This window comes from Leopardus geoffroyi, chromosome B2, assembly GCF_018350155.1.
Source record: "Leopardus geoffroyi isolate Oge1 chromosome B2, O.geoffroyi_Oge1_pat1.0, whole genome shotgun sequence".
NCBI lineage: Eukaryota > Metazoa > Chordata > Mammalia > Carnivora > Felidae > Leopardus > Leopardus geoffroyi.
In genome coordinates, this window is record NC_059332.1 from 77,027,466 (window position 1) to 77,052,237 (window position 24,772).

The 24,772-nt window shown below is 36.3% G+C and overlaps 1 protein-coding gene across 9 annotated transcripts in view; it reads right to left on the bottom strand.

Moving 5' to 3' along the window:
• The window catches only part of SNX14 (sorting nexin 14), a 102,977-nt gene that overhangs the window by 24,381 nt on the left and 53,824 nt on the right, over positions 1-24,772 (bottom strand). For all 9 annotated transcript variants that reach the window (XR_006717383.1, XR_006717384.1, XM_045498941.1 and 6 more), the window contains 11 exons: positions 24,578-24,710; positions 16,537-16,738; positions 14,414-14,497; positions 12,219-12,319; positions 9,832-9,943; positions 7,106-7,146; positions 6,843-6,962; positions 3,473-3,596; positions 3,038-3,202; positions 2,809-2,904; positions 413-504 (listed from right to left, as the gene is read on the bottom strand). Coding sequence is in view for 7 of the 9 variants with exons in the window: in XM_045498941.1 (XP_045354897.1) it covers positions 413-504; positions 2,809-2,904; positions 3,038-3,202; positions 3,473-3,596; positions 6,843-6,962; positions 7,106-7,146; positions 9,832-9,943; positions 12,219-12,319; positions 14,414-14,497; positions 16,537-16,738; positions 24,578-24,710 (1,270 nt within the window). In the remaining 2 variants the exon portion in view is untranslated. The remainder of the gene's footprint in view (positions 1-412; positions 505-2,808; positions 2,905-3,037; positions 3,203-3,472; positions 3,597-6,842; positions 6,963-7,105; positions 7,147-9,831; positions 9,944-12,218; positions 12,320-14,413; positions 14,498-16,536; positions 16,739-24,577; positions 24,711-24,772) is intronic.

Sequence of the window (24,772 nt, forward strand, 5' to 3'; positions counted from 1 at the left end):
GTTTATTTTAAGTCAAAACTACTTATGTTATAAAGAAAAAAAAGTAAACTAGAGAACAAACTGATGGTTACCACAAGGCAAGGGGAAATGGTGCTATAGGGGAAGGGGACTAAGAAAGAGTACACTTATCCTGATGAGGACTGAGTAATATATAGACTGGTTAAATCACATTATATACTTGAAACTAATATGACACTATATGTTAATTATACTGGAATTAAAATAGAAAACTTAAAAAAATTAAAAAGTAGTCAGCAAAAAAGAGTAACAAAGATGAAACATTTTTTTTCTGTCCGAATGTTTGAAGTGCACCACCTTGAGAGTGTCACTTCACAATAACATACCAGAATCCTACTGTGTGTCGTTCACAAAACCTAGCCAACACTAGTCAACCTCCTTTAATGATTTTTACCTGTTTATTGAGAACTGGCTGTTGTAAGCCATCAAATAGAAGTCTGATGCTTTCATACTTGGCTTCTTCACCAATACACTTGACTATCAGATCTAAACAAGAAAGCCAAATGTGAAACATTTCATATTACAAAGTGACTCATCATTTAGTGGACCATAAAGCAAAATCTTCACTCTGTTTCACAGATATTACACAAAAACTGTAAATCAGCACTTCCTAAACCAGTGTTCTTGCAAGAGCCTCCTGGAAAAAACACTTCTATGGTCAAGAAACTCAGAACCATATATCCTCCTTCTGGAGATTCACAATGCACCAAGTATACTGCAAGTGCTGAATAGTGTTGCAGTAAAAAAACTTATACTATTTATACTGTTATACTATTTACACTATTAAGTGATAAAAGACAGTTGTAAAGTAATACACACTGTGTTATTCCATTCAGATAAAACAAATAAAATCCCAAAATTATGCATATGCATTTGTATACACACATATAGAAATGCACAGAAAAATATTTGTGATGATTAACACCAAGCTGAGTACATGGCTACTTATGCACATTGGGGAGATGGCTTCTACTTTTTACTATATATTTTTTCATAATGTTTGAATATCTTAGTATCAGGAAAAAAGTTAACTGTTTAATATAGACTTTCCTCAATGAATATGACCACTTTATTTTGTACTTTTTGCATAATTATTATTAACCATCTTACAGAACAATCTTTTTGGGAAATGTTTAAATACTAATTTAGGATCTAAAAAGTTCTGATTCATGTTTGACTGCACAGATGTCATGTATCACTTCTATTACTAAAGAGTCAGTCCTTACTAAAAACCTCAACTAAACCTTTTCCCCAAGGCAAAAAGTAAAATTATCAAGTAAACCTAATGCCCAAATATGTGTCCTTTCCCCCCCAAACATAATAAAACTCTTAATGATGTTCTTGAAAAAGGTCTCACCCTATGTTTGCTTCTAGGAGATAAATCTAACCCTAAGTGGCAAAGGCCAAATTCAATTTATAACAAGCATAGTAGATCCTTGATCTTTTCAAGATTATGTGGCCCAATATGGACCTTTATGAATCTGCTAATTCACCAATACTATACAGAACTTCCCAATTAATAAGTGTGAACCATAATGGACAAAAATAAGTGATCCTTTCAGATCCTTCAGAAATCCTAAGTAAGATTGAGGGGTAGAGGACAACAGAAAGACATGCTAAGTTTACTAAATTATTCCTTCCCAAAAGGAGTCTTGAAGTAGAGGTGATTCAAATTCATGCCTCAGCAAAATAACAAATTATTACATTCAGTGGCTTTCCATGTTGTCCCTGAATATCAAACTAAGACTGTTAAAGCCATGAATGCTAAGGGTCACTATTACAAAACAGGTAAGAAATTATTTCATCATTTACCTAAAGAAAGACTTACCCCAGAATAGCTTTTATTCACTTTTATATTCAGACCAGGGATTTAACTTAACTGTCTTCACACAGAGCAATAGGACTATTCTGAGACTAATTTTTCAATGATGAGAATTCTCTAAGGTACAGTCCAAAGGTACAGTCCAAAGGCTTCTTTGATTCTTACTCTGTATTTTCTCTCTGGGCATTATTATCCACTACACATAACCTCTATGTCTCTATCCTGTACTGTTCATTAATCCAATTTCAAAACCTGGGTATCTCACTACTTACTAGACATGTCTTCCTGAATACTGTATAGGAACTTCACACTCAAAATATTCTAAACTAAGTATCCTCTGCTTTGACTCCTTGCATCTTTTCCTTGTATTTCCCATCTCTGTAACAGGTTACTACTATTTATTTACCTTGTGGTCCAAGCTTACCTCCTTTACAGGAGAAATGATCATTCTCCTCCTCTGAGACACACTCTGTGACTTGAACATGCCTTCTCTCTTATCATATGTATGTTTTATCTGTATGTCTGTCTGTCCACTAGACTGAACTACTCAAGTACACTTTTTATATCCCTTGCACTCTGCATAGTGCCTGACATGTGGAAAGAGCTCAATAAATTTGAAATGAATGAATGAATTCTGACCTTTTACTCATAAACACGAGTGAAGCTCTTCTCATTGTAGAGTGGGCAGCAGGATTCCAACTGTCCCACAAACAGATCACTTTGATCAGTCTGATTATAAGTTGTTGCTAAAAAAATCTGGCTGTTGCATAAGTAGAAAAAGCCTGTCTTAAATTTCATTGTGCTTATATCATAAAAACCAAATTTTATTTAACTAATGAGTTAATTTTACTTTGTCCTTAGTAACTATTACTAAAATGAAAACTCAAAATAAAAATTGGCCTCAATAATTACTATACATCGTGATCTCAAAGGGGTGCTAATCTGTATTTACTACTTAGATATTACACCTGGAATGTAATTCATCATTTCTTCAAAAGTCTGTTTTGCTCGTTTTTGCTTATCTTGGAGAGAACGAGGTTCAGTGTTTTCACAGAATACGGCATCTAAAATGAAACAAAAAGAAATATTTTCACCTATTATACACGAAGTACTTCTTCATAGCAGAAATACCAATAAACCAATGAAAAACAAGACACAACAGTACACAAGACCTGAAACAAACACATGAGAAAATACCTCTGAGAAGTGTTATAAGTGAGACCAAACGGTGCTCCTGAAATAGTTGTTCTAGTTTACAATGAAGATAGTAGTCAGTATACATTTCCAAGGTATTTTTAAACAGGATTCGAGTTCCCATTAAGAGATGATGAAGCCAGTCAGGAACTTGGAAAACCACCCGTCCTGAGAGGGATCATATAGAATATTTTGTTAAGATAAACAGTATTTCAAACATTCTCCAATGTGAAAACACAAAAATGGTAATATTTTATTTGTAAACACTAGTAACTTTAATATGTTCAGGACCATTTGTATCAAATTCTAATAAAAGAAGTGTCTTTAATTTAAAAAGAAGTTACAATGGGGCAATAGTGAAGAGCATTAATTTGTATCACAGAAGATACAGGACACATGAATGAAAAATAGGTTTTAATATAACCAGACAGACCTTACCTACATACATCAGGTAATCATAGACTCCTTCTACAGTCATCATCTCCATAAAATAATTCTGATTTTGCTTTCTTTCTGTATTCTCAGCACGGTTTGCATTATTCTTAAATAGATCACTGAAAAGCTGAAGTAAAAATTGAAATAGTAAAGAGATGCATAGTTTATTACACCTGCTAATAAACAAACACTAAGGCTAAAGTGACAACAGAACACAGGCATTTAAACCTTTTTTAATAAAAACAGAGCATTAGATAGGTTAAGCTCTGTCTCCAAAATTCCACATTTATATCCAAAATTGAATTAAAAAATACATTCTCCCCAAAGTAGTACACAAAAGTCTCCATTCATTTAAGACAAAACAGATAATTACCCATAGGAAGAACCCCTTTGCTTTTTTATACCAAAATGAGCAAATAAACATATAAAGATGTATAAATATATTAATGACAGCTAATTTTAAAACTAACATGACTTAAAGATTATAATTCACTAGTTAATTAAAGGGTGTTTAGAGGTGAATATTGAGCTCTAACCAAAGTTTGACAGTAACAGTCATAGTCTGAAAATGTGAAAAAAAAAAGATGCAAAAAATTTCTTATAGTAAAAATGATGAAATGCAATGAAATCTCAGCCCTACTTACTCCCAACTATGCAAAAAAAGTCTATTCTTGATAATAATAATAATAATGAAACAGCAGAAATAAAGGAACTAAAAGTACGCTAGAAAAGATCAACAAAGCCAAGAGATTAAAAGGACAAAATCTTTGGCAAGATTGATCAAAAAAATAAAAAAGAGGGGCGCCTGGGTGGCGCAGTCGGTTGAGCGTCCGACTTCAGCCAGGTCACGATCTCGCGGTCCGTGAGTTCGAGCCCCGCGTCCGGCTCTGGGCGGTGGCTCAGAGCCTGGAGCCTGTTTCCGATTCTGTGTCTCCCTCTCTCTCTGACCGTCCCCCGTTCATGCTCTCTCTCTGTCCCATAAAATAAATAAACGTTGAAAAAAAAAATAAAAATGAAAAAATAAATAAATAAAAAAGAAAATGACACAAATAATATAAAAAATAAAAGGGGATATAACTACAGATGTTAGAAAAAATTAAAAGGATATTATTGACAACTTCAGGACAAAAAATTTTCAAATTTAGATTGAATAAAAAATGCGTTGAAAAATATAACCTATCGGGGCGCCTGGGTGGCTCAGTCAGTTAAGCGGCCGGCTTTGGCTCAGGTAATGATTTCACGGTCCGTGAGTTCGAGCCCCGCGTCGGGCTCTGTGCTGACAGCTCAGAGGCTGGAGCCGGTTTCAGATTCTGTGTCTCCCTCTCTCTCTGCCCCTCCCCTGTTCATGCTCTGTCTCTATCTCAAAAATAAATAAACGTTAAAAAAAAATTTTTTTTAAAGAAAAATATAACCTATCAAAACGGACTCACAAAACAAATCTGAAGAATACTATAATCACTAAAGAAATTGTTTGTTTTAATGTTTATTTATTTTTGAGAGAGAATGAGCAGGGAAGGTGCAGGGCGAGAGGGGACAGAGAATCTGAAGTAGGTTCTGCTCTGACTCCGAGCTGACAGTAGAGAGCTCAATTCAGGACTTGAACTCACGAACCACGAGATCATGACCTGAGCCAAAGTTGGACACTCGACTCAGCCACCTAAGAGTCCCAAAATTGGTTTTTAAAGAAAACCTTCCTATAAACAAAACTTGAGGCTTACAGGACTTTAACAACCAATCATATAAATTATTTAAAGAACTAATAATTCCAATTATAATTTTACCAGCAAACAGAAAAAGGTTAATATAACTTTAATACCAAAACCTGACAATGATTGGGGCACCTGGGTGGCTCAGTCAGTTAAGTGTCCGACTCTTGATTTCGGCCCAGGTCATAATCTCATGGTTTGTGAGTTCAAGTCCTGCATCCGGCTCTGTTCTGAACATGGAACCTGCTTGAGATCCTCTCTCCCTCCCTCCCTGTCTGCTGCTCCCCTGCTTGTGCTCTTTCTCTCAAGATAAATAAATAAGTTTTTTTGGGGCGCCTGGGTGGCGCAGTCGGTTAAGCGTCCGACTTCAGCCAGGTCACGATCTCGCAGTCCGTGAGTTCGAGCCCCGCGTCGGGCTCTGGGCTGATGGCTCAGAGCCTGGAGCCTGTTTCCGATTCTGTGTCTCCCTCTCTCTCTGACCCTCCCCCGTTCATGCTCTGTCTCTCTCTGTCCCAAAAATAAATAAACGTTGGGAAAAAAAAAAAAAAAAAAAAGATAAATAGATAAGTTTTTTTAAAAAATTGGCAAGGATAGAATGAGAAAGAAAAATTACAGTAAAAACCTTGGTTTGCAAGCATAATTCATTCCAGTATAGACCAACTCCACCCATAAAGATGGTGCAAACTTCCTTAACCTTATAAAGAATATCTATGAAAAAAGCTATACTATACACTATTTAATGGTGAAATACTGAAATGATTCTCTTTGTACAACAGGTCCTAGCCATGAATGAAACAAAACCACCATTTGCAGATAATGTGTATTAAAGAATTAATAGATATATTACTAAAATTCAAGTCTAGCAAAGTTACTGAATTTAAAAAAATCAACACATAAAAATTAACTGTATTTATCAAATGAAAGTGATAAAGTGAAAAAAATATTAAAGACACCTTTTATAGTAATAACAAAAAAGTGAGTTTTGGGGGTAAAGGGGGAAGGCTGTCCTTTGAGCTCACATAGCTCCTCATGCTGAGCACTATTCTGGCACTAAACTGAGCTTCCTGTGGACAGGAAATATATCTTTATATTCCAGTGTTGGCGCAGGTTAAAATACTTGCTTAATGGATTAAATATTATATAAGCCATTAAGATTAGATAAAATAAGCATCAAATCAACATGACTACATTGTATCAATTTACTTCATGAGTATTAGAAGTTGGTGATTTACAACCTAAGAAAACCACCTTAAAAAATCCCCCAAGGGGCATGATCTCATGCTTCATACGTTTAAGCCCCGTATCAGGCTCTGCATTGACGGTGTGGAGCCTGCTTGGGATTCTCTCTCTCCCTCTCTCTCTGTCCCTTCCTCACTCTCTTTCTCCCTTTCTCAAAATAAAGAATAGACTTAAAATAAAAAATCCCCCAAATACATAAATGTTAGAAATTTGCAAATGCAATTATATAAAGAAAAATTTACCTGTTAAAAGCAAAGATGCAAGCAACTACATAAAATACCCTACTTACACTGTACAACTGATTTCCATATAAAGGAAATAAGTCCCATTCATTTCATTAACACATGATTCTCCCTACAATGGAAAAGCTGTTCCAAGTAGGGTAACTTCAAACCTTATGACTCTGTCAAACAATAAATATGCAGTACCTTCTTGTTGTTTTCTGAAGTAGGGCTGAGAATGGTCAGTTCCGGTTTACTTGGTTTAGGCTTTGGAGATTCACAAGAATTAATGAAATTCATGATGAAAGGTTCCAAATGCTGGCCTTTCTGTTGTGACATAGAAATCATGGTATGAAAATAAAAAATCAAGATTATGATTTTTAATAATCATATAATGCATTAAAATTCACTGATATTTAAATACGGTTATAACTATCATGTTACAGAATATATGTAAATCAGTTATTCACCTCTTTCATTAGTTTTCCAGGAACAGACTTTATAATTTTACCTGCAATTAAAAGTAAAATATTAATTTTATGAAAGCATAATATACTGCATAATTGCTCACATGAATACTTCACTAGGTAATTTTTTTTTCACTAGGTAATTTTAAATACTCAAAAGCCAAGTAAAAAAAGTAAAACAATAAAAAATATAACTTACTATTTCACACTCAACAGAAATTTACAATAAATATGGTATTCTTTTTTTTTAATGTTTATTTTGAGAGAGAGCACACACACGTGCGTGAGCAAGAGGGGGAGGGGCAGAGAGACAAGGGGACAGAGGATCTGAAGTGGGCTCTGTGATGACAGCAGGGAGCCGGATGTGGGGCTCAGGAACCTGTGGGGATTTACTTTAAAATAATCCAGTAGTGTTGGGGAGGGGGGGGCGGTGCGGGAAGGACTGACCAAGGCAAGTGTTGATAACTGTTGCAATAGCGTGAGAAGTTTATTATACAAAATTCTCTACTTTTGTGTATATTTGAAATTTTCCATAAGAAATGTTTTCAAAAGATTTTAAACAATGATGAATATATAAAGATATCTAAAAGTATACAAAAGTCAAAAAAATTTTAAGAATTGCTACAACATTTAAATTGGTTAAATAGTTTATAATCTGAATTTTAGGTTAAGAATACATATTCTAATCCTGTTTGCCAAAATCTCTTCTTGATCTTATCTCCAGGTTCCCTTATTTTAAAATATCAAACACCTTGAGATTTTCTCAAACATTAGAAATGCCTTTAAAAATTAGTCAAAATTGATAAATGCGACTTAAATTTCTTTCAGTTCAATTTAGAAAAAAGTAGGCTTATGGCAATAGCAGAACACATATTAATAAGAAATTAAAATGGAGATTGTTGGGAGCACCTGGATGGCTCAGTTGGGTGAGTGTCTGACTTTGGCTCAGGTCATGATCTCATGGTTTCTGAGTTCAAGCCCCACATCGGGCTCGCTGCTGTTAGCGCAGAACCCGCTTGGGATCCTCTGTCCTCCTCTCTCTGCCCCTCCCCTGCTTGTGCTCTCCCTCTCAAAAATAAACATTTAAGAATAAAAATAAATAAAATAAAATGTAGATTATTTTATGACATGAAAACCACCTAACCCTCTCCCACCAGACTATTTCTCCTTTCTACCCCCATCAACTACTCCTCTCTTAGACTTCTCCAAGTTCCTTAAATGATGAGCTTTATTCTCTTTGCTTCTCTGTCTCTTCTACATGCTCTTCCTAAGTCAAATTATGTGCTCAATCTGACTTCATATAACACTCAAATCTCTACTGCTTGCCTGGCTCCTGGCCTCTCCTACCTTACAAAACCTCTCACTGGATTCTATAAACTCAACAAGTTCAGAACTACCCTTAATTTATTCCTTATCTCAGCAAGTAACAGCATCCATCCAAATGTTTAAATAGAAAATCTGGGTCACATCTCTGATCATTTCTTCTTCTTTAGTCAATCCTAGTTGGCAACCAAGTCTACCCAATTCTGTCTTCTAAACATCATATATAACCAAATATAAAACGTTCTCCCATTTTCCCCTGATAAGAAAACCTCCACGTACAAATACCAAATATTTTGGCTCTGACCGAATGTACTAATTTGAAGAGATACAGATGAAAGCCAAATGCCCACTTGCAACATTTAATTCATTTATTTACTTCTATATATACTTCAGATTATATTATATAAAATATATTTAGAAATATTGCTTTACTCCATTATTATCTCTTTTTTTTTAATGTTTATTTATTTATTTTGAGAGAGAGAGCTGAGGAGGGGCTGGGAGAGATGGGGAGAGAGATCCCCAAGCAGTACCTGCACTGTCAGCACAGAGCCTGATGTGGGGCTCGAACTCACAAACCATGAGATCATGACCTGAGCCCAGATCAAGAGTCAGAAGCTTAACCAACTGAGCTACCCAGGTGCCCCTACTTCCATTATTATCTTTAACAATCCAAATTTTTCCTGCCTTTATCTCTGTGGTCTATACTGAACTTTATGTAAAAGAAACCATGCTGCATATATTCTGTGTCTTGCTTGTCATTCATCATCACGTTTTTAAGATTAACAATGTTGTTGCAAATAGCTACACGTTATAGGTATTCATTTTATGAATCTACCACAATTTATCTGTCTACTCTATTGGTGATGAACATTTGTATTATTTCCAGTTTTAGTGACTGGTTATAAACAATAATGCTATGAACATTCTTTAATATGAATATAAGATTCTCTAGAGTATATATCTCAGAGAGGAACTACTGGGTCATTCAGATCTATAACAAACTGTTTTCCCAATTAGTTTCCAATTTATATTCCTACTAACAGTGTATAATAAGTCTATTAGAATTTGATACATGGTTTCACTATATAAACTACTCTTCCTTCATTAATCTGAAAATGCTGATTATTTCAGTTTATCCACTTCTTAAAAATTTTTAAGTATGTTTATTTATTTTGAGAGACAGAGACAGAGCACACCCATGGGGAAGGGACAGAGAGAGAGGGAGAAAGAGACAATCCCAAGCAGGCTTCACACTGCCAGCATGGAGCCTGATGCAGGGCTCAAATTCATGAACCGTGAGATCATGACCTGAACCGAAATCAACAGTCAAACACTTAACTGACTGAGCCACCCAGGCACCTCTCAGTTTATCCTCTCATACATGACTCTTTAAACTGACTTACCAAGATTTACATCTGGTAGTATCTTATCAAGAAATTGTGTTTCCCCGCCATTGGGGGAGAGAAAATCCGCCAGAAGTTGACTATTACTCAGTTCTGGGTGCTGCAGAAGTTTCTTAAATGAAAAAGGAAAAAAAAAGGGAAAAAACAGCTTAATAACCAGAAGGGTGATCAAACTATATTAAAATGATTAAAAAAAAATTATAAATCCTCAAAAGCTATTTTATCTGCAGAATAACAAAACTACATTTGTAGAAAGAATATATCACATAGCAGATAAGACTTCAACCTCTACAGTCAGACATGAAAGAATTTGAATTCTGGCTCTCTTCCATTTACCAGTGAGGTATCCCTAGAAAAGTTCCTAAACTACCTAAGAGTTTCCTCAAGTGTAAAATGAAGATAATACTATTCCTTACTTTATAACGTTATTATATAAAGCATTTAGCACAGTACCTGATACACAGGAAGATTAAACATTAGCTAATATTATTTCTGTGTCTCAACTATAAAACAAGTACTACAATATCTTGATAATTAAAAGAAGCTGGCACAAGGGTTTTGAAGAAAACTAAATGTAGAAATGTGAACTTGAAAAATTTGTTGTCTGTTCTTCTTGCAACACTATTTTCTTACAAGATAAACTGACTTTTTAAAGCCAAAATTAACCCAGTCTTACCTAATATTGTTTTGTAACTTGAAACAGTTGCAAAACTTTATGAGCAGAAATCTGTATAAATGAAATACCAGTAACAGCAACCTTTAGCTCCATATCACCAGAAAATACTCTTCTAGAATGCAGTACTTCCAATTCTTAGAAAGATTTAGTCCATTCAAATAATGGGTTAATGGTATCAACAAAGGCAAAGGTTAACACTCCTATATGCTGCATTCAAATATCCTTGTAGACGTTAATAATTTAAAGTTAATAACATAATAATAATAAAATATTTCATATTTCAATTTTCACGCCACCAAAAACTTATATAATGAATATTTTCTGGGCTGAAGTATTCAACAGTTTAAACACACGAAATAAAATGTAAATATTCCTTTATACTGTTGAGTATTTTTTTAACTTAAAATACTTACTTTGGGCAAAGAGGCATCCAAATTTAACTGAGTACTTAATAAAATCTAAAAAATTTCATGGCCAAATAAAGAAAAGGTTTTTTTAGGGGGCATCTGGGTGGCTCAGTTGGTTAGGCGTCTGACTTTGACTCAGGTCATGATCTCACCGCCCATGAGTTCAAGGCCCACATCAGACTCTGCTGTCAGCACAGAGCCTGCTTGGGGATCTTCTGTCTCCCTCTCTCTCTGATCCTCCCCCACACCTTCTCTCTCAAAAATAAACAAACATTAAAAAAAAAGATTTTTGTAACAAAACAAAAAAAGTAAAAAGTATCCACTCTTTGGTCTTAGACACCTGATTAAAGAAAGATGGTCATTAATTTTATATTAGTCTCAAGTAAGCAACTTTTTTTTTTTGAGAGAGAGCAAGCAAGCACACGAGCGAGCATCCACAAGAAGGAGAGGGATGGAGGGAGAAGAAGAGAGAGAATCCCAAGCAGGCTCTGGCTGTCAGTGCAGAGCCCAATGCAGGGCTCAATCTCACAACCGTAAGATCATGACCTGAGCCGACACCAATAGTCAGATGCTTACCTGACTGAGCCACCTAGGCGCCCCTCAAGTAAGTAACTTTTATTTATTTATTTATTTTTTTTTTAATTTTTTTTTTCAACGTTTATTTATTTTTGGGACAGAGAGAGACAGAGCATGAACGGGGGAGGGGCAGAGAGAGAGGGAGACACAGAATCGGAAACAGGCTCTAGGCTCTGAGCCATCAGCCCAGAGCCCGACGCGGGGCTCGAACTCACGGACCGCGAGATCGTGACCTGGCTGAAGTCGGACGCTTAACCGACTGCGCCACCCAGGCGCCCCAAGTAAGTAACTTTTAAATTGACTGCATCAACAATGGAAAACACATACCAATTACATTGTTTATATAACACCATGTGCACACACTAAAAAATAAAATAAAATTCAGACACCTGGGTAGCTCAGGGGGACCCTGGGTGGCTCAGTCGGTTAAGCATCTGACTCTTGGTTTCAGCTCAGATCGTGATCTCACAGTTCGTGGGTTCGAGCCTGGCATCAGGCTCTGCACTGGCAGTGCAGTGTCTGCTTGGGATCCTCTGTCTCTCTCTCTCTCTGCCCCTCCCCTACTCACTCTCTCTGTCTCTTTCTCAAAAATTAATAAACTTAAAAAGAAAAGAATTTTAGAAGTCCACATTGACAGGTATTTATAAAGCAAAATATATATATACAAGAGAAAAAAAGATTAGAGAATGCTAGGATTAGCAATGTTTTAAATTAAGTTACTACTATACCTGTAGATATTCCTGAAATTCTTCTCTCTTTGACTTTAAGAATTCATAATTTTTGGGGCCAATGATCCTCTTGGAAGGAAGCTGGGCATCAGGAAATGTGCCTGAAATTAATATATATGTAAGTTATTACTATGTTCTGCTACCATCTTTAAAACCTAATTTATAATTCACTATGGCAAAATCAGATTCACAATGCTCTTACAGTGATGTGGCATTATCTTTTAAGTAATCTTGACAAAATCCATGAGCTTCACTTCAGAAGTCCAAACCAAAGAACCTGAATATACAGATATCCAAAATTTCACCAACTCTTCATTGACAAAGACTTATTTAGCCTTCGATACTAGTAAAAAAGCTTCAAAAACTTATCATGAGATTATCTTGAAGTTGGTGGGATTCTATTCAACAAAATCTTACAAAGAAATACCTACTCTATCATGGGAGAAAAGGTAGCATTCTGCTAATACTATACAAACTTAAAAAAACAAAATTTAAAAACCATGGACATTCAGGGTACCTGGGTGGCTCAGTTGATTGGGCATCTGACTTCGGCTCAGGTCGTGATCTCATGCTTCATGGGTTAGAGCCCCATGTTGGGCTCTGTGCTAACAGCTCAGAGCCTAGAGCCTGCTTCAGATTCTGTCTCCCTCTCTCTCTGCCCTGCCCCCTCTTACTGTGTCTCTGTCTCTCAAAAATGAATAAATGTTAAAAAAAAAAATTAAAAAAAAATAAAAACAAACAACATGGACTTGCTTTCTCAAATAGGGCTGACTGGAAATTTAAATACCAAAAAAGAAAAATATTGTTGGGAATCCAATCAACTTAGGTTGACCCAGGACTTTAAAGTATAGAATAAATTATCTTCTCTCAACTCTAAACCCAAAGGAAAATTTCTCAGAGAAAGAACGAGACAAGAATGACATTGCACAAAACTGGCAGAGAAAAAGAAAAACCATTTTTTAAATTTATTTATTCATTTATCTATCTATCTATCTATCTATCTATATATATATATATATTTATGAGAGAGCAAGCGGAGGGGGGCAGAGGAAGAGAATCTTAATTGTGTAGAGCCCGATGCAGGACTCAACCCCACGATCCTGGGATCATGACCTGAGCCAAAATCAAGGATCAGACGCTCAATCGAGTGAGCCACCCAGGTGCCCCAAGAGAAAACCATTTAAAGACAAGTACAAATTCAAAATCTAAGCAAAAAGATTGGAATGGGACCTTGTATTTTTTTTTTTTTTACCTTCCTGTAGTCTCTTTATCAAGTGTTTTACTTAGAGCACTTAGTAAAGAAGGGTAAAAAAGGTTCCTGTCCTCAATAGAGAACCAACCTGAATTTGGATCAGGGACACTCCACAAAGCTGGTCTAAAAGAAAAAGATTCAGAATACACAAATAGAACTCACCAATCTACATGCAAAATGACTGGAAATACTTTATAACTACATCCTTGATATTAACTAAAATAGATAAGACAGACTGAGAGGTGAAGAGAATAACTAAAAAAAGGAAAGTGCTCCCCTTTTCTGATTGATCTAACCTTAAAAGAAATATTACGAATTTTGTCTTCATATCTAAATCTAAGAGCTAAATCAAAACATTTGTCATGATTCAGAGCAAACATGTTTATCAAGAAAGATGGTAGTAAAAGAGCAGAGCAACTCTAAAATGCCTGGTTTAAATTCTCTGCCACATGGAAATAAACAAAAATTAAACTAGAGAGAGAAACTTTTCTACAATACAATTAAACAATAGCTATCTTTTAAATTTTAATATTATTGAGGTGCCTGGGTGGCTCAGTCAGTTAAGTGTCCAACTTTAGCTCAGGTCATGATCTTGCAGTTCGTGAGTTCAAGCCCCCGGTGTTGGGTTTTCTGCTGACAGCTCAGAGTCTGGAGCCTGCTTTGGATTCTGTCTCCCTCGCTCCCTGCCCCTCTCCCGCTCGTGCTCTCTCTGTCCCTCTCTCTCTCATAAATATTTTTTAAAAAATTAATAAGTAATACATGTATACTGTAAAAACTTCAAAAATATTTGTAAGCAGAAATAAGATAAAAACAGTACATTCCTATGTTAAGTATTACACTTCTTTGCATAATTACTTAAAATAAAAAAATGAATCTAGTTCAACAGCTTCTTCAAGAAAGCTAATACTAAAATGTAATGTTTTATACAAAAAGGACAACATACCGTGAAACTCTGTTAGTTTTGATTCAAGTACATAGAATTCAAGATATCTTCTATAGACAGACCAATGTTCAGGCTCATGCCCAACTGTAAATTGAATGGATACACAGTAAGTAATAAATAATTTTATAAACTACTATCAGAACTTCTTCCAGTCTTAATGATTTATTATTCCTTAACATCACATTATTAACATATTTTATCCCATATCTTAATTTTAAATTTCTTAAGGGACTGATAAACTTCACCTATTTATGAAGTTATCTCAAAACACATTTTTCTAGAAAAGAATCATAGAGCTGACAGAAATTTAAAACAATTATACAGTCAAGATTTTTAAGTGTCACAGAAATAAATTATGTATTTCATAAAAACTTGTAATCAATTTTGGGTCCCTCAAATATTTACCAATTGTCCTGATCTAATACAGTGTAGAACAGCACTATCAAACAGAACTATCTGCAATTCTGAAATGTTCTCTATTATCTGCATTAATATAGTAGATATTAGCCACATGTAGTTATTGATCACCTGAAATGTGACTATTGTAAGTAAGGAACTAAAATTTTAATATAATTTAATTTTAACTGGTACATGAGGCTAGTGGCTACCAAACTGAATAGCACAAAATAATGGTTTACACAATGAGTTGAGTCAGACTGCCTATTCCAATCCCAGCTTCCCCATTTATTAAGTGAACTAGAACAAATAACCTCACTGTGCCTTAAGTTGCTTAGAATAAAAATAATTGGGGCGCTGGGGTGGCTCAGTCAGTTTAGCATCTGTCTCTTGATTTTGGCTCAAGTCATGATCTCAGGATCATGGGATTAAGCCCCGTGTCAGGCTCAGCACTGAGTATGGAGGCTGCTTGGGATTCTCTCTCTTCTTCTTTCTTTGCCCCTCTACTCTCTCTCTCTCTGTCAAGAACAAATAAATAGGGGCGCCTAGGTGGCTCAATTGGTTAAGCGTCCAACTACAGCTCAGGTCATGATCTTGTGGTTTGTGGGTTCACACCCCACATCGGGCTCTGTGCTAACAGCTCAGAGCCTGTAGCCTCCTTCGGATTCTGTGTCTCCTCTCTCTGTCCCTCCCCTGCTCACACTCTGTCTGTCTCTCTCTCTCAAAAATAAATAAACATTAAAAAGTTTTTTTAAAAAGAACAAATAAATATTTTTAAATTAAAAAAAAAGAAAAACAAATAAGGGGAATTATTAGCACTGACCTTCATGCTGTAATACTTCATCAGTCCTCTCTCAAAACCATTTCCTAACACTGCCATTTTCTTTCCTTCTTTCACCACAAACAGTTCCCTCTTCCTGAGCTCAATTTTATCTTTCTGTTCATCATTCCCAAAATGTGCACAAGTTTGATGTGCTTTTGTTTACACTGAATGCCCTACTTCTTGGGCAAAAGCCAGGGTGGTGTCTGTTATCTCATCATGGATACTATTTACACCTATATCTATTAGTCCACACCTGAAACAACCGAAAGAAGACAGGAAAACATGATGAAAACTTCCCACATTGTGTTTTATCACATTTTTATAAATTCTAATTAGCCCATAACAATGGAGGAGGAGAAATGCTGTCTTAATGAAATTGGTATAATACCCAATATAGTGCTAAGTGGGTTACTAATAATAAGTATAATGGCTAATGATGGTAGCAAAACCATTAAAAGAACATTACATAAAATGCCCTGCTGCATTGTCAGGTGTCTCACAGGTGGCATATGCATTGGTTGAACAAACTAATTAGTTAAGTGGTACTAGAGATAACCTAGAAAAGCCTAAGTTTTCATTCAATTTTCTGTTCGGACACTTATCTTTTGAATGTTTGCTTATTTTTGAGAGAGAGAGAGGAGGAGAGGCAGAGAGAGAAGGAGACAGAAGATCCCAAGCAGGCTCTGCACTGACAGCAGATGCAGGGCTTGAAACCCATGAACCGTGAGATCATGACCTGAGCCAAAGACGAACGCTCAACTGACTGAACCAACCAGGCGCCCCCAGACACTTATCTTTTGGACACGCAGTCATACTCAATAGTTAGAAATGGCAAAATGTTTACCATTCCTGACAAACAGACTAACTGGCGCCTTTTAAGAAATGTATTCAGAGAACTTCCTACCTGCTCTTCTATCATTTCTTTCAACATCAATACAAAACACAGGTATTCTCTCCTTCTTCTCCTTCCTTTCAGAGGAGGGATCTTCAAAAAAGTCTACATATGGAATGCTAATTTTCCACGCAGCAAGGTTTCGGGGAGTATTAGGTGTGCTCACAGCTTCCACTGGAGAATCATCTTCCATTACAACAATACCTTCTTCAATCTAGAAAAAAAAATCATCAGAAAAAAATTTAACATTTCCAGGTCCTCAGACCTATAGCATACAAGATACAACTATAAAGAATGTGCCCATATAAATTCCTAATTTTCTACTACTTCTGAAATTAAATGATACTAAATTTTCTACTAAAAATATAAAGATAAAAAATTAAAACTAACAAGTTACTAGCATCAACTCCAGGTTCTGTTTTATCACCTATATGTGCAAATTCCACAGAAAGGAGAAAATAGGCACTTCAGAGATTAACGATATTGAAAATACACAAGTATAAAAAAATATTTAACTTTGGTAATAAGAAGAAAAAATTAATGTACTGATATTTTTTCGTTTTGACAATATGTATTTAGAAAGAACCATAAGACAGTTTCAACTAAGTACAGGTGGTCGCTAACTTAAGATAGTTAAACTTATGATTTTTCAAATTTACCAAGATGCAAAAGTGATATGCATTCAGCAGAAACTATACTTTGAATTTTTAAAAAATTTTTTGACGTTTATTTATTTAATTTGAGAGAGAGAAAGAGCACAAGCGGGGGAGGAAGAGGAACAGAGAGAGAGGGAGAAAGAGAGAGTCCCAAGCAGGTCCTGAGCTGTCAGCATGGAGCATGATGTGGGACTTGCAAGGTAAACAACCAATACACTATACAACCATTGTTTTTACTTTCAGTACAGTATTCAATAAATTACATAAGACAGTCAACACCTTATGATACAATGGGCCTTGAGTTAGATGATTTTGCCCAACTGTAGGCTAATGCTAAGTGTTCAGAGCTTGTTTAAAGTAGGTTATTTTCAATTTATAATGGGTTTATCAGAATGTAATTCCATTGTAAGTTGAAGAAGATCTTTTAACTCCTTTCTGGGAATGCAGTCTAACGAAAGTATTTATTCCAAGTCAATCTTTTCAAAACTGTGGAAAAGATACAAGTATAAATATATTCACTACAGCTTAAGTAATGTCGAAAATGAAAAATGAAAATGAAAAATGGATCCACCTTCATAGAATTAAGGTTATTTTTTCATCTCTTGGCTTCTAAAATTTTCATAATATAAATGTCTAAAATAATATTTTAAAATATTACATGAACAATTATTTTTAGAAAGAAATTTTATTTTATTTTATTTTATTTTTTAACATTTATTCATTTTTGAGACAGAGAGAGACAGAGCATGAACGGGGGAAGGTCAGAGAGAGAGGGAGACACAGAATCCGAAACAGGCTCCAGGCTCTGAGCTGTCAGCACAGAGCCCAACACGGGGCTCGAACTCACAGACCGCAAGATCATGACCTGAGCCGAAGTCGGACGTCCAACCGACTGAGCCACCCAGGCGCCCCTAGAAAGAAATTTTAAACATGTTCTAGAACTACACATACAGAAAGGAGGAAAAACTGTCCCAACTTAATTAAATTAGAAGAAATCCTCTAGAAATCCTCTAGAGAAGCCTGGGTGCCTCATTAGGTTATGTGTCTAACTCTCGATTTCGGCTCAGGTCATGATCCCACAGTTTGTGGGTTCGAGCACTGCACCGTGCTTACACTGTGAGTGCAGAGCCTGCTTAGGATTCTTACTCTCCCTCTCTTTGCCCCTCCCCTGCTCATGCTCGCTCGCTCACTCTGTCTCAAGTAAACATTTTTAAAAAATTAGAAAAACTGGGATGCCTGGGTGGCTCAGTTGGTTAAGCGTCTGACTTCGGCTCAAGTCATGATCTCACAGTCTGTGAGTTTGAGCCCTGTGTCGGGCTCTGTGCTGGAGCCTGCTTTGGGTTCTGTGTCTCCGTCTTTCTCTGCCCCTCCCCCACTTGTGCTCTGTCTCTTTCTCTTTCAAAAATAAATAAAAATTTTAAAAAATTGGCAAAAAAAAAAAAAAAGGGAAGAAGAAGAGAACCTCTGAATTGGCACATTAAAACACCTGGTCACTTATACATCTAAAATTCATGTTAAAGAAAGCCAAATATTACAGATAAAACACATCCATCTTGAATATACTTTTTTAAGGCAATGAGTCAAAGATTTCTCGTACTTAACAAGAAATCTGAAAAGTCTATTCAGAGCAAACCAGTAGTGGAGAGAGATTTATTTCCACAATTTTAGCACCCTAACTTTCACTCTCAATTCTACTTCTTCCCACACCTGGCAGTCACCTTTTTTTTTTTTTAAGTTTTATTCATGTTCTTAATGTTTATTTATTTTTGAGTGGGTGGAGGGACAGAGAGAGGGAGACAGAGGATCCAAAGCAGGTTCCACACTGACAGCAGAGCCAGACTTTGGGCTCGAACCCACGAACCATGACATCATGACCCGAGCCAAAGTCAGATAATTAACCAACTGAGTCACTCAGGTGCCCCAGTTTTATTTATTTTGAGAAAGAGAGAGAGAGAGAGAGAGAGAGAGAGAGGAAAGAGCACATACAAGTGGGGTAAGGGCAGAGAGAGAGAGAGAGAGAGAGAGAGAGAGAGAGAGAGAGAGAAACCCAAGCAGATTCTGCACTGTTAGGGCAGAGCCTGATGCAAGGCTTGAACTTATGAACCACAAGATTATGACCTGAGCCAAAGTCAGATGCTTAACCGAATGAGCCACCCAGGTGCCTCAGCCACCTCTCTTCTAAGTGAATTTCCCTCCCCCACAAAGTCCCTTAGCAATTATTCTATTTTTTTTTATTTTTTTTTTAATGTTTATTTATTTTTGAGAGAGAGAGACAGGACACGAGCAGGGGAGGAGCAGAGAGAGAGGGAGACACAGAATCCGAAGACAGGCTCCAGGCTCTGAGCTGCCAGCACAGAGCCCGACCCGGGGCTCGAACTCACAAACCATGAGACCATGACCTCAGCCGAAGCCAAATGCTCAACCAACTGAGCCACCCAGGCGCCCCGCAATTATTCTTTTCTTTCTTGTTCTAAAATGGCTTTCCATAATCCCTAATAAGACTGTTGGTGATCTTAGGAGGACTTCTTAATACTCTATTGAAAACAAAGTCATCAATTCCTAAAAAGGAAGGAAAAGAAACCATAAAAAAAGATAATATGTGTTGGGTTTTGCCTTTTTGGGATAAGGCTATCTCCTTACACACCTGACACAAAAACAGAGAGAATTTGTGAGTGAAATGCCCACTCCACCATTTGGAGCCTGAGGTACAGGGCAGCATTTTCCATGGCTATTACAACTGTATTTTTGTCAATGGATTCAGCTTCTGAGATATAAGAAGGGTAAATCAATAATAAAATGATAGATAATTTAACAAGTTGACTAAATGCCAAAAAATAGACATTCTTGGGGTACCTGGCTAGCCCAGTCGGTGGAGCATGTAACTCTTGATCTCAAGGTCATGAGTTCAAGCCCCACACTGGACTCCATGCTGACAGCTTAGAGCTTGGAACCTGCTTCAGATTCTGTGTCTCCCTAGCTCTCTGCCCCTCCACCACTCACGCTGTCTGTCTCTCTCAAAAATAAATAAAAACATGGGGCGCCTGGGTGGCGCAGTCGGTTAAGCGTCCGACTTCAGCCAGGTCACGATCTCGCGGTCCGTGAGTTCGAGCCCCGCGTCGGGCTCTGGGCTGATGGCTCAGAGCCTGGAGCCTGTTTCTGATTCTGTGTCTCCCTCTCTCTCTGCCCCTCCCCCGTTCATGCTCTGTCTCTCTCTGTCCCAAAAATAAATAAACGTTGGAAAAAAAAAAATTTAAAAATAAATAAAAACATTTAAAATTAAAAAACAAATTTAAAAAATTTTTAAAAATAGACATTCTTTTTTTAAAAAATTTTTAATGTTTTATTTATTTTTAAGGCAGAGACAGAACATGTGTGGGGATGGGGCAGAGAGAGAGGGAGACACAGAATCTGAAGCAGGCTCCAGGCTCTGAGCTGCCAGCACAGAGCCCGACGCGGGGCTTGAACTCATGAACCATGAGATCATGACCTGAGCCGAGTTGGACACTTAACCAACCGAGCCACCCAGGTACCCCCAAAAAATAGACATTCTTTTTTTTTTTTTTTTTTTTTTAATTTTTTTTTTCAACGTTTATTTATTTTTGGGACAGAGAGAGACAGAGCATGAACGGGGGAGGGGCAGAGAGAGAGGGAGACACAGAATCGGAAACAGGCTCCAGGCTCTGAGCCATCAGCCCAGAGCCTGACGCGGGGCTCGAACTCACGGACCGCGAGATCGTGACCTGGCTGAAGTCGGACGCTTAACTGACTGCGCCACCCAGGCGCCCCTAGACATTCTTAAATAAAAAGAACTTCCCCGAAATCAATCTAAGAAAGAAAATGGGAGAACAAAATTCTTAGCATAAGAACATAAAAATATCAATGAAACAAAGGACGTTTTAAAATGTATTACTGTTACTGCTACCATTTAAAAGGTGTTTTTATCAAAAGAGGTTAATGAATAATCTCTAGATTATTCAGAGAATAATTATTCTAGTTAGAGAAATATTTATTTCTTCAAAGAATTTTGATGTTATATGATATTTTCTGAAAGTAAATAAATATTATAAACCAAAATTTTATGAAAAGGAAAACCAAGTACTTTCTTGTTTTCAAATAGATGTTCCCTCTACAAAGAGAATAGAGAATAAGGGCAGCAGAAGATAAAAGACAAAAAGATGTCCCCCTATTTCCTTGAGAAGTATTAACAGTCTCACTATTATATTTTCCTATGTGGAGATTAACTACCAATATACCATTGGGCATATTATATTCCAGAAGTCTATTTGCAAATCAGTTCTGAACTTGGGACAGATACATATATTTTCATACAGATTCAATCTTATGCAGTGGACTTTGGTTCCCAGGCTAGTATACATATGTCTCACAATTTACATTCATATATTTATGAAAACTAATTCTATTCTAATACTGTATACTGATTACTATGCTTACCATATGCTAGGCACTGTTCTACGCACTTTATGCATACTACTTATTTAATCCTCACAACACCCTTAAGTAAGTTAGATACTATAATCCCCATTTCACATGTGAGGAAACTAAATCACAATAAAATTAAGCAATTTACCCAAGGTCACATAGCAAGGCAACATTGCCACCAAATGATCACATCAATGTTTCTAAAAGAAAATGTCTTGGGGCGCCTGGGTAGCTCAGTTTGTTAAGTGTCCGACTTTGGTTCAGGTCATGATCTCACCAGTTCATGGGTTTGAGCCCCCCATCGCACTCTCAGAGCCTGGCGCCTGTTTCAGATTCTGTGTCTCCCTCTCTCTCTGCCCCTCTCCTGCTTGTGCTCTGTCTCCATCTCTCTCAAAAATAAATAACGAACACTAAAAAAATTATTTAGAAAAATAAAATAAGTAAAAGAAAATGTCTTCCAGTTCCCATATTTGAATCACAAAGTACTTTTTAGTTGCGGTAGTGAGAGTTTCCTCTAAACTTCCTAAACAAGACAAAGACAATTCTCTAAGGTCCCATAGCTAAAAACTAGCACAGTGCTGGGGAGCCTGGCTGGCTCAGTTTGGAAGAATATGTGCCTCTGATCTCACGGTCATGAGTTGGAGCCCCACACTGGGGGTAGAGATTACTTAAAAAAATAAACATGAAAAGAAAAGAAAAGAAAAGAAAAGAAAAGAAAAGAAAAGAAAAGAAAAGAAAAGAAAAGAAAAGAAAAGAAAAGAAAAGAAAAAAAAGAGAAGAGAAGAGAAGAGAAGAGAAGAGAAGAGACAAGACAAGAAAAGAAAAGAAAAGAAAAGAAAAGAAAAGAAAAGAAAAAAACAACGAAACAGAACGAAACGAAACTAGCATAGTGCTCTCTAAATCCTAAGTAGTACTGTCTTGGTCTGGGCCAACAGCCTCTTCGCCGCTACCTTTTCTTTTCAGGATATTAGAGATTAGTTTGCTTTCTTTTCCTACTTTCCATTATCACTATCTTTGCTTCCAAATCAAGAATTTTCTTCTTCCTTGAACCACTACAAAACAGAACTCTCTCACCTTTTTGAAGATTATCCTCCTATTCCTGAAGCAAAACAAAAAAACAAACAAACAAAAAAACGAGCTTATATTGGGCAGAACAAGTAATTGGGCAGAACGAAAAAGTACGTCTTCCTGAACAAAAATTATGTTTTAAAAAGTTCACAATAACATGGGTAAATGCTTTTGTTGTAATGTTAAGAGGGGACAAAGCAGGATAGCAAACTATATACTATACATATACATTATATATAATGGTGTACCCTAATCTATGTGGATGAGAAAGGAAAGGTACTTTTTAAAAAAGAAAACCACCAAAATGTTAATAGAGGGGAGTTATTGGGTGTTACAATTATGGGTGGTATTTTAAATTTGTTTCCACTTTTGCGTATTATTAAAAAATTGACACTATAATATACTTAAAATTAAAAAATATATAAACATCATTTTGAAAAATGATTGCTTCCTCTGGTTTACTGTCTTTCTTCTACCCACACTTTTAAGAAAAAACAAGGGCAGGGGCACCTGCATGGCTCAGTCAGTTAAAGCATCTAACTCTTGATTTTGGCTTAGGTCATGATCTCACAGTTTGTGTGATCCCGCCCCATGTCGGGCTTGGAATTTTCTCGCTCGCGCTCTCTCTCTCTCTCTCTCTGCCTCTCCCCTATTCATGTTCACTCTCTCAAAATAAACAAACTTAAAAAAAAAGGGGGGGGTATAAACAGAAAAAAAATGTTGTATTTAGATTACCTAAGAAGGAAAAAAAAAAGAATTAAATTTTTTTCCACTTAAATTATGAAAAAGCAATGAATGTCCTCGATAATTCATCACTGCAATGGGACAGAGGTCAAAAGGAAGAAGTACAGAGAAAAAAATGGGTTAATTTACTCCTCTCTTCCCCCATTCCTTTTTCTTGGTCACTGCCAATCCAATCACTATTATTCATCCCTTTTATATCCAGGTTAGTGAATCTCTTAAGGGGAAAGTCTCTGTCTTAATCATTTTATCTCCAGTGCTCAGAGTCATTAATGGGCAAAATAAGGATACAGGGACTCTATTTAATAAAGATTTATTAAACAAATAAAAAGCACAAATGAGACAGTATCTGTCTTTATAGAACTAATTGGTATGGAAAACAATCATAAACATATCATTTCAAATACACTATATGGTACATGTTTTAACATAAGATCTAATAAGGGGCACAAAGGAGAGAATGTTCAATTCCACTGGGGGACCCAGATAAAGGTTTATGGGAGAGGCTGGATTCTGAAAGTTAAGTATGAACTTTCTAGGTACATAACTTTCTAGGTACATATAAAGGTAGGGCATTTTAAGGGCAGCATGTGCAAAGATCACAAAAATAAAATAGTATGGTGGGTTAATGTGCATATAAATCAACTGGGAATCTTGTTAAAATGCGAACTCATTTAGTAGGTCTAGAATGGAAGCAGACATTCTACATTTTAATAAGCTCACAGGTAATGCTGACACTGCTGACATACCAATCACAGTTTGAGTAGCAAGGGATCATGGTTAGAGCCCCATGTTGCGGGTAGGACATTTATCAACAGTTCTGTTTGCCTGGACCATATGGCTGGAAAGCGATAAGATGAGGAAACAACGTAAAAGCCTAACCAAAGGATGGTAAATTGTTTGACTTTTATAACTATCACAGCTCAACAGAAACCATTCTGGCCTTAACAAGAAGTTAACTTAGTGCTCAGGAACATTACCAATTAGATTAGCATCATAAAACTATAATAACTAATGAAAAAAATAAGGCATTGAAGTCTGAAATAAGTAAAATAAAGGAGAGGGAAAATAGAAAGTAAGCATATCATTTTTTATGCCATTGTAGGTCTGAAGTTATACATATATCAAACTGAAAAATTTTTACTTACAAAGTCATCTTCACCTTCGGCTAACCCATAATTAGGCAACATAGCTCCCTCCATTGTGGTACTTTTGAATACTCCTTTAATTTTGCTACCTATTCTGCTGATTCCAAATGATTCTCCTCTCTTCTGTGTGCTCCTAAATATTAAACAAAAACGTATCAAGTACACAGCAAATTATCACGACATTCTAGTTTATTA